Source organism: Leptonychotes weddellii, chromosome 5 (genome assembly GCF_054177405.1).
Source record: "Leptonychotes weddellii isolate Sample4059 chromosome 5, ASM5417740v2, whole genome shotgun sequence".
Taxonomy (NCBI): domain Eukaryota; kingdom Metazoa; phylum Chordata; class Mammalia; order Carnivora; family Phocidae; genus Leptonychotes; species Leptonychotes weddellii.
This window is the reverse complement of record NC_138373.1, coordinates 141,233,790-141,243,096: the sequence shown is the minus strand read 5'-3', so window position 1 is coordinate 141,243,096 and position 9,307 is coordinate 141,233,790. Positions and strand designations below refer to the sequence as shown.

General features: G+C 34.5%; 1 protein-coding gene across 2 annotated transcripts in view; it reads right to left on the bottom strand.

The window, feature by feature from the left end:
• Positions 1 to 203: 203 nt before the first annotated feature.
• Positions 204 to 9,307, bottom strand: part of GAS2L3 (growth arrest specific 2 like 3) — a 39,308-nt gene continuing 30,204 nt past the window's right edge. For both annotated transcript variants that reach the window (XM_081822274.1, XM_081822275.1), the window contains exons 8-9: positions 6,025 to 6,132; positions 204 to 4,233 (exon numbers count right to left, since the gene is read on the bottom strand). In XM_081822274.1, the coding sequence (XP_081678400.1) occupies positions 2,926 to 4,233; positions 6,025 to 6,132 (1,416 nt within the window). In that variant the 3' untranslated portion in view covers positions 204 to 2,925. The remainder of the gene's footprint in view (positions 4,234 to 6,024; positions 6,133 to 9,307) is intronic.

The window sequence follows — 9,307 nt, the reverse complement described above, 5'->3', positions numbered from 1 at the left end:
TTAGGGAACAAATACTGCTATTTAATGGCAGAATCTTACAATCTCCTGGGAGCAGTGATGTGAATTCCACAAGTATGAAAAGGGCAGTTTAAGTAGCAAAATCAAAACTATTCTCAAATTATGAGTTCTTAATATATGCAATTTCTCACATGAACTGAGTGATCAGAATGCATTCACAACACACAAAAAAAGCACACTGAGAATTTGATGCATATGTTTAAGTTTTAATACTTGAGAAAACAGAAGTTAAAATTTGATACATACACTGCTGCACAAGAAAAGAATATATACAAATTTGGATTCCAATGGAGTCAGTATGTGGACCTGGATGTACAAATGTAACAAAACAACCTGTTATTGAAGGCTTTTAAAGAAGTAACAGATTTTTAAATCAGGTAGAGATTAATAGATTGCAGAAGGAACAGTAATTGTTTCTCAAAAAATTTCCCTTATCCATTAAAAATTGTAAACTCTGTGTGGCGAGGAAAGTTAGAGGTCACCTAATTCATCAAGATATTTTGAAGACGTAAGACATAAATGCCCACTGTAAGCCCAAACAATCTAAAAATAACCAGCATTTCATTTTCCTCTGAAGATCAGTTTGATATACCAGTCATGTTCACAAATTTTAGCAAAGAAAAATAAAAACTCATTCCATTCTTTTTTTGAAATACATGTTATTTTTTTCCACCAGGTGCTTTAGTAATTTAAGCTTAATTCATTTTGTTAAATATGAAACATGAAAAATCTTTTAAAACCTTGCACTCTTAGAAGAAATGAAAATGTCTTTCCAGCTTCAACAATGTATTTTAAAAACTGTGAAAATGATTAGAAACACTAGCTCTTTAAGAGCATTTCAAAATATATTTGAAGAAAGTATCTTTCGGCTGTTGTTTATTTTTGAAAATCTTTATCTTGAAAGGGTAAGCTTCAAGCGTATCTTGAAAGGGATCATTCAACATCAATACAATTGGAGAAATTCCCTACTGATGAAGAATAGGGTCATTTACAAATTAACTTCCAATTTTCCAAAACATTCTTGGAATTTGTGCCAGATGCCTATGGGATACTTTTATTCCTGATTACTCTATATAAAAGTTACTGTTTAATATTGTAAAATCTACTTTATTTCCATAGGTTGGTTAGAATATCATTGTTTTTTAAGTTCTAGAAGTTACCAATACCGAAGTACTGTTTGATTTTATGTGGGAATAAACTCCTTCTTGAAAGTTAAATTCTTCTCTTTGAAAGATGCATTAAATATTTCTGATCACTAAAAATGTAAAGCTTCTAGCACTTCTTGAACACTGATTTCACTTTCCAAAAATGTAAATATTCTCTCAATGCCCAGAGCAACAGAACTAAACCAAATATTTAGAGACTGTCTCTTTTAAGAAGTATCCATTATTCCAAAAACAAGCCTGCATATATCTCTGATTTTAACTGTATTCCTCAGACAAAAGATCACTTCGTTTTATACAAAGTTTTCTTGCTTTATAATCCAAAGAATGTTAGTAGTCAGCTTAAGATGCTTATCTTATAATTGCACATTTGTGTAAACCATTATTTTTCTTTAGAAAACACATTGTAGCCTAAAATAGGGAAACACAAACCTCAATATTGAATATAATAACCTATGATAACTGATAATACTATAAAGTTATTAAACACACCCTTAAAACTTCTGAAAGTACATTAATAATTTTTTAAATAGCCACAATCCCTTAAAAAACAAATTATTTACAAATATCTTAGAGCAAAGGAACCTATGCAGTCATTACATGATGTGGATATGTTCCTTGGAGAATCTGCCTAGAGAGCAGAAAATGCTGCATATATCCTGTCCACTTGCCATTGAAAAACTGAAAGCAGCATGACTTTATTAAAGAAAATTAATGTAATTGGAAGGACCTAATTAAAACTGGCATTGTGCTATCTAAAGAAAAATAACAATCACGTGATAGAATTTTTATATAGCACCAACATAAGATTCTTTAATAACACCTTAATTTTAAGATTGTTAACATATAATTCTGATGTTAAAACATTATTTTAAATGTAAAAATTCATATCTGCACTCAGAGGAAACTATATTAAAAATATTTGTAATATGCAAAAAGTTACTAAATCAGTTTCCCCTTTCACATTGCACAACATCCATCTAAAATATAAGGTGTAGATTCTTATAAATAATACATAAAAAGTCTTGGGGTTTTTTTTTTTTTTACTAAATTTCAGTTTATATTTCAATATCTTGTGTTTTTTTTTTACCAAAAATATAATAAAATATTACCAATGTTAATATAAGCCAGTCAAAAAAATCAGTTCCTTCTGATTTGGAAAGCTTAAAAATTTTAAGTAACAGGATTCTACCAACCCTAGAGCAATGTCAAGCTAATCAGCAGCAGCCACTGGTACTTAGTATTGTTCAATCAGATAATGCTGATCAAAAAATTAAATTAGGTGCCTTTTGTAAGACAAGTGCCAAACCGTTGCTATTTTACCAAAATGCAATAACTAATTTTAACAGCACCATGGTTGCTATTAGCCAGTATATAACCTCCATATTTAATGCATATTCAAAAATACAGCAATTATAGTTGTAACTCTAGTAGTGTTATTTAACTCACTTCCCTTAGAGGGCAGACATTAACAAAGATGCTATGTATCAAAAATCCTATCAACGTCTATTATTAATAAGAACCTTATGGCAAGTTTACAACCGTCTACCTCAAAAGGATACCTTCTAGAAAATTCAGAAATGTGAATTCTGATACACCCTTTACCCCCATCCCCAACCTCCAACCCCCACCTTACTGTGCCTAATGTCTGAGCTATTCGGACAAACAGGAGAAACTTTCAAGATGTGATGCTAACACATTCACTCTCTTCCTTTCCCGTTTTCTTAAAACGACACATTTGTATTTATTTCCTAGGTTTCTTACTTCCAGTCATAACAAAATAATGGTCATCGTCTTCCTTTTTCTTTGTGGTAGGTTTTTTATCTCCACTAACTGCTTCCTTACCAGATGAGGGTGGTTTCCTGGTTGAAGCCGGGGCTTTGCCACTTTTTGGAGGCCCTTTAGCTGAATACTGGCTCTTAGTGGCAGTCTGTGCTGACTTTGGTACAGGTGGTGTCTTGACAGAAGACTGGGGAAGACTCACGAGGGACAGTGGGGTACGGCCAGGGGACTTCGAGGAGCTGGGTCCCATCTTCTGGGATGGACTTTTATTCTGGGGCTGCTTTTTGGCAACTGAACCCATATTCTTATCTTTTGATTCCTGTGCAACTTTTGTGGGTACAACTGAGGATACAGAGAGTGGCTGGTTTACATTTAAGGCTGACTTAAGTTTCTGTGCTGGCACTGCCCTGGCTTGGGGGGCTCCATCAGAGGGATGAGATCGTGTTCCTAGACTTGTGGGTATAGTTTTGGAACTGGATTTTGTCATTTTTGCAGGGGAATGGAGAGAGGGGGAAGGTTTAGGCCTTACGTGTGTATTTGCCTTAGGCGGCTTTGGACGCTTTGATGATGAATTTGAATGTGCCGCGGAGTGAGACTCTGCAGTATCCCTGGAAGGTACAGGAATGTGTTTCAAATGCTTTGGTTCAGTTTTTCCAGAAGACTTATTTGGCAAAAGTGCAGACTCAGGCACATCTCTGGGCTTCTGGGACGTAACAAGCTTGGCCTGAGGAGTACTGGGTGATGAGATATGTTTTCTCACTGACTGAGATTCACAAGGTGCGGTTCTTGATGAGGCGGGTGAAGAAGTGCTTTTACCTACTGCATTGTTTGAAGGAGCCTGTGGTTTCTTTGCGATGCCTTTTGAAGATTTGAGCTTAAGATGAGAAGACGCTGCCGGAGAATTTGGCAATTTGGAACGGACCAACACAGAGCCCAGATTCCCTCCTTTCAGGGAAGATGCAGGCAGCAACGCACCCGGTGGACGTACCTGCTTTTCTTTGCTCCTTGGAATACCAACTGGCGTGCCAGGTTTTGATTTTTGTTTCTGAAACTTGCTAACAGCTGACAAAGGATTCATTTCAGGAGGCTGAGGTGTTCTGGCGGACGAGTCAGGTACACTTTCATTGGAAACTCCTTTTTGAAAGGCTAGAATTTTTTGTTCTAATGTAGCAAACTGTAATATTCGACAGGGATCATATTTAAGCAAAAATCCTTGAAGAGTATCCCAGCCTCCACCAACACGGACCATGACATGTTTTCCATGGAGCATCTTTTCCCCCAAAAGAAAGTAAAAACAAAAACAAAAACAAAAAAACGTAAGGTTCACAGTTACAATTCATTAGCAGGCATAATTTGTGATGTATATGACCTATGAAATTCAGAGTATTTGCCAGCAGCTTCACTATAAATTGATAGCCTATTTCTTATATTATTAAAATAATCAATTTAATTCATACTGAATCATGCAACTAAATACAGGTCCTCTAATTTGTAAGAAAAACTTTTACACATAACTTGCATCCTAAAAATCCAAATTACAAATATACAAAATTGCAAGGGCAATACTGTTCAATAAAGAGGAAGAAAAGAGAGAGGAAAGAGGGAGGGAGATGAAGAGAAGGAGAAATGAGTACTTACAGAAACTATGCCTCATAATAAAGAAAAAAAATTATGGAAGGAAGATAAAAACAACTAAAATTTATACTTTACAATAAATTACTTTCATATATATTTTAGCAATTTAATCTTTCATAAACCTTGATATAATTTATGATTAATTCTTCTTTGCAGGCAAGAAAATTATGGCTCTGCGAGGTTGCGGAAATTGTCTCAAATCACACAGCTCTGGCCTGGCCTCAAACATACCAGGCTGCCCAACCCAAATGGTGCTTTTGTGCAGACAAGATGCATCCTTGGGTCGGCCAGCACAGTCCCAGCTGATTTTCAGGCCCCTATTCATTCAGCAGGCAACTCTGCACCATTGTAGGAGACTGCCCTGCAAATTTTAACTCTAAATCCCATGCTCTGTGCACCATCATTGTATCAGACTGCCTTAAAAAAAAGAAAGCTAATTAAAAAATAGAAAGTCTTGGAAATGTTTCTGTGTGAGTTGGGCGGGGTATGGGGAGGTAACAATAATATATGAAATTTAAAAATATGGATGGTGAAATATTTTTAAATACTTGTATATTATATTCCTAAATTGGGAATAAAAGAGCTCTTGTATCAGAAGTGGACAGAATACTGAACAGGTGAAACTTCAATCTCTTTACCAATAAACAGGACAGTTAATCAACTGCGGATCGCAGATGGGACAAAGGAAGGAAATGAATATGCACATCAGGATACTGGTAAACACACTGATGCTGTGTCAATGAAAAAAGATTTTATTTTATTTATTTATTTATTTTTATTTTTTTTTTTTTAAGATTTTATTTATTTGCGAGAGAGAGAATGAGAGACAGAGAGCATGAGAGGGAGGAGGGTCAGAGGGAGAAGCAGACTCCCTACTGAGCAGGGAGCCCGATGCGGGACTCGATCCCGGGACTCCAGGATCATGACCTGAGCCGAAGGCAGTCGCTTAACCAACTGAGCCACCCAGGCGCCCTGAAAAAAGATTTTATACTTAAGACCCAATCTATACATTATTATAAACTGCAATGTTTCTACCTCCTTTTCTTATTACTGATATTTAATCTTATTACATGTATTGTTTTAGTTTTTTCTTATGATGGGAAATTCCTTTTTAGAAAATTTGAGAAGTGGAATAAATTAGCTGAGGTATACAAAGATTTTTTTTCCCAACAATTATATTAAATGTCTGAATAGTCTTAGCTATCCTTGGTAGTTTATTGTGTTAAAGGTGTCTACCCAAACTCATTATATACTCATGAAAGCAAGTATTCCATATTTTTCCTGTACAGTAAAATTATTTCATTAATAACACTCCCTATTCCAATTTTTTAAAAAGTAAAAGGAAAGCAAAAGGAATTTGGTAAAACAATAAATCCAATTTCAAAATAAGACCTGTATGTAAATAGGATGTAAATGATGGACTTACTCTTATAAAGAGTATTTTATCCCCAAGTCGGTACCGTCCTTCAGATAAGTACTCAATAGAGAATCGATGGGAACAACTACAAGGAGGGTCCTCAGCAATATGTTTAACCTAAGATTAAAAATAAACAAAATTTAGTGCTTGTGACAAAAAATATTTAACATTAAAATGCAAGGTTATTTGATAGATGGGAAAATCAAATTCAAAGATAAAAATTTAAAGACACTTGAACCATTTATTATCTCTCCTTTACTTGTTGACAAATATTGAGATTAGGATTTTTTTTTAAGTAATCTCTAGACCAAACATGGGGCTTGAACTCATGACCCTGAGGATCAAGAGTCATATGCTCTACGGACTGAGCCAGCTAGCTCCCTGAAAGATACTGAGATTAGACATTAATCTAATAAAAGCTGACAGTGACAATCTTTTTTTTTTTTTCCTTTTTTAAAGTAGGCTCCACACCCAATGTAGGCTCAAACTCAGAAACCTGAGATCAAGAGTTGCATGCTCTCCTGACTGAGCCTGCCAGGAGCCCCAGTGATGAAGTCTTGGGTCTCCCTCTCTCCCTCCCTACCCCACCTCTCTCCCTCTCTCTCCCTCTCTCTGCCTAAGTGCAATCAGGGTCCTAATGCACTCACTGACCGCTGGAGGTCTGTGAATGTGTACAACAGTGAAGTCAATTCAAAACACATTTATTAAGTCATAGGAAACACCTGAGTTCATTGTTAAGCTTGAATTGTTTTATGCCCTGGATTAATATATCTGTGTCAAGTCAAAGATAGGCCAGTCGGATAAAGCTTAAGTAGGAATTCACACTTGTCCCTTAACACTATGCTAAATTAACATTTGGAGGGGGATATCAAGATTGTTCCAAAGTTACTGTTAAAATAACCAGAGGCGTATTTATATCTATTCACCCAAGATTGGGTGAAATTATAAAGAATTCAATTCAAGAGGCATTTTTCTAAAAGTGCTCACTTTGTTTCGATAGTCTGCTAAGGAGATGAGAATTGAGGAGAAATCCCTACTTCTATCCCTCAAGGAGCTTACAGAATTTTTAACTGCAGTAAACATCTAAAAAATTATAAAAATGAATATAAAAAATTCAGGAATTCTATACTTAAAATATGGAAATTATAATAAACTGATCAAAAAATAAAAATATTTGTTGAGATGTTTGATTGAAAAAAAAGTTGCATATCAGTCACCATGGAAAATATTTTGTTTTCCTAAAATCACATTTTTGAAAAAGCAAGGCCATGAAATATTTTTCTCAATTATTTGTCACACAGTGTATATCTACACAAACTCATTTAATTGAACTTGGGTATGATGTTAAACCAAAGTCTCTTCAGATATGCCCAATTTAGCTAAGCACTAAGAGAAGTGCGTGATTGTCTTCATTATCTACCCAAAATGAACAGCTAAAGGTGGATTCACCAGGGCATGATCAGAAGGGTCCGGAATTTATCTCTCTACATCATTCATTTAACAAAATAATATGATCATAAATAGAACTGATTTTCATAGGCCATTCAATTAAGTTTCTCTTGTTCATAGCCTGGTATATGTGTATGTGTACACACACATTCATGCACACACATGCACCTGCATAAAATAGCTAAATATAAACTGAATGTGGGTAAAAAATTTACAATTATTGAAACCATTTACACATTAGTTAACCAAAGTACTCTGAAAGGAGGTATTTTTTTCGGTCACTACTTTCTATCCCTAAAAGTTTCAAAAGCATACAGAATTATAGCTAAAGACAGCACTCTAAATAATGAATCAGATGATAATTGTTCCTTACTTTAAACACGACTCTAAAATCTCTGTAGATCATGTATGTATAGGTGGACACTGAATGTATTCATGTAGCATATGCATATTTAAAGAAATGTGTTCTTTTTTACTGTTCACAACAAGAATGTAAATATGAAAAGTCATTTGCTTTGTTTAAATATCCAAATACCACTTACATCCAGCAGTAAAAATTAGCATTAACCCACAATCTATAAACAAAGGAGTAGGCCTAAAAGAAATAAGAGCTATGGATAAAAAGTGTTCTCTTATGGTTTTATCTACTGCATAATTAACATTAAAACACTAAAGGGAATAGCTAAAGAAATTAAAATCATCTAAAAAGGCACTAACCTATTGATTATTTTCATTCTTTTTCTTATAGTTTATATATACATACTTTTCACAAAGTATTTTTCTTATTGCTACATAGTCTTCATAATGATCACATATAATGATTATTCTGTTAAGATAATGAATCCTAATTCACCTAGCCATTGCTCTATTTGAGAGTATTCACATTGCTTCTAATTTTCACCACTATAAATAGCACAATAAATACTTTCATTTGTTCTGCTTTTTAATCCCCCTTCAATTACAATAAAAATGAAAGAGGAACATTTTTGTGGTTCTTGATATCCATTTGTCAACTTGTTTTGCAAAAGTTTACATCATTTTCCATCACAAGTAGCAATCCCTAAGTAGACTTTTACCAGAACTTATCAGCACCAGGTTTCATAATTTTAAAAAATTTTTACTAATGACGCAAATTGTGTATCTTAATTCCTTGATTCTCAGCAAGATTCAACACTGTATTTTCCTCTTGTGTAAACAACAGTCCTTACCCATTTACTTCTGGAAATGCTTTTCTTATCAAACTGTACATAGTCTTTCCTATTCAATAAAAAATATTTTACCAATGTTTTCTTCTTTATTTAATTATCATTATTTTAGGTTCTATAAGATTTAAAATAAGTTTTATTTTTTAACCTACTGCATTATCACTGTGTCACACACTGACATTGACAGTCGTCATATAAATCAGTAATATAGGTAAAATATATTTTGGCCTGGTAAAGAATATTCAGGCTGACATTTTCTTTTTTTTTTTTCTTTTGTTAGTCACCATACATTACATCATTACTTTTTGATGTAGTGTTCCATGATTCATTGTTTGCATATAACACCCAGTGCTCCATGCAGAACGTGCCCTCTTTAATACCCATCACCAGGCCAACCCATCCTCCCACTCCCTCCCCTCTAGAACCCTCAGTTTGTTTTTCAGAGTCCATTGTCTCTCATGGTTCGTCTCCCCCTCCGATTTCCCCCCCTTGATTCCTTCCCTCCTGCTATCTTCTTCTTTTTTTTTTTTTAACATATAATGTATTATTTGTTTCAGAGGTACAGATCTGTGATTCAACAGTCTTGCACACTTCACAGCGCTCACCATAGCACATACCCGCCCCAGTGTCTATCACCC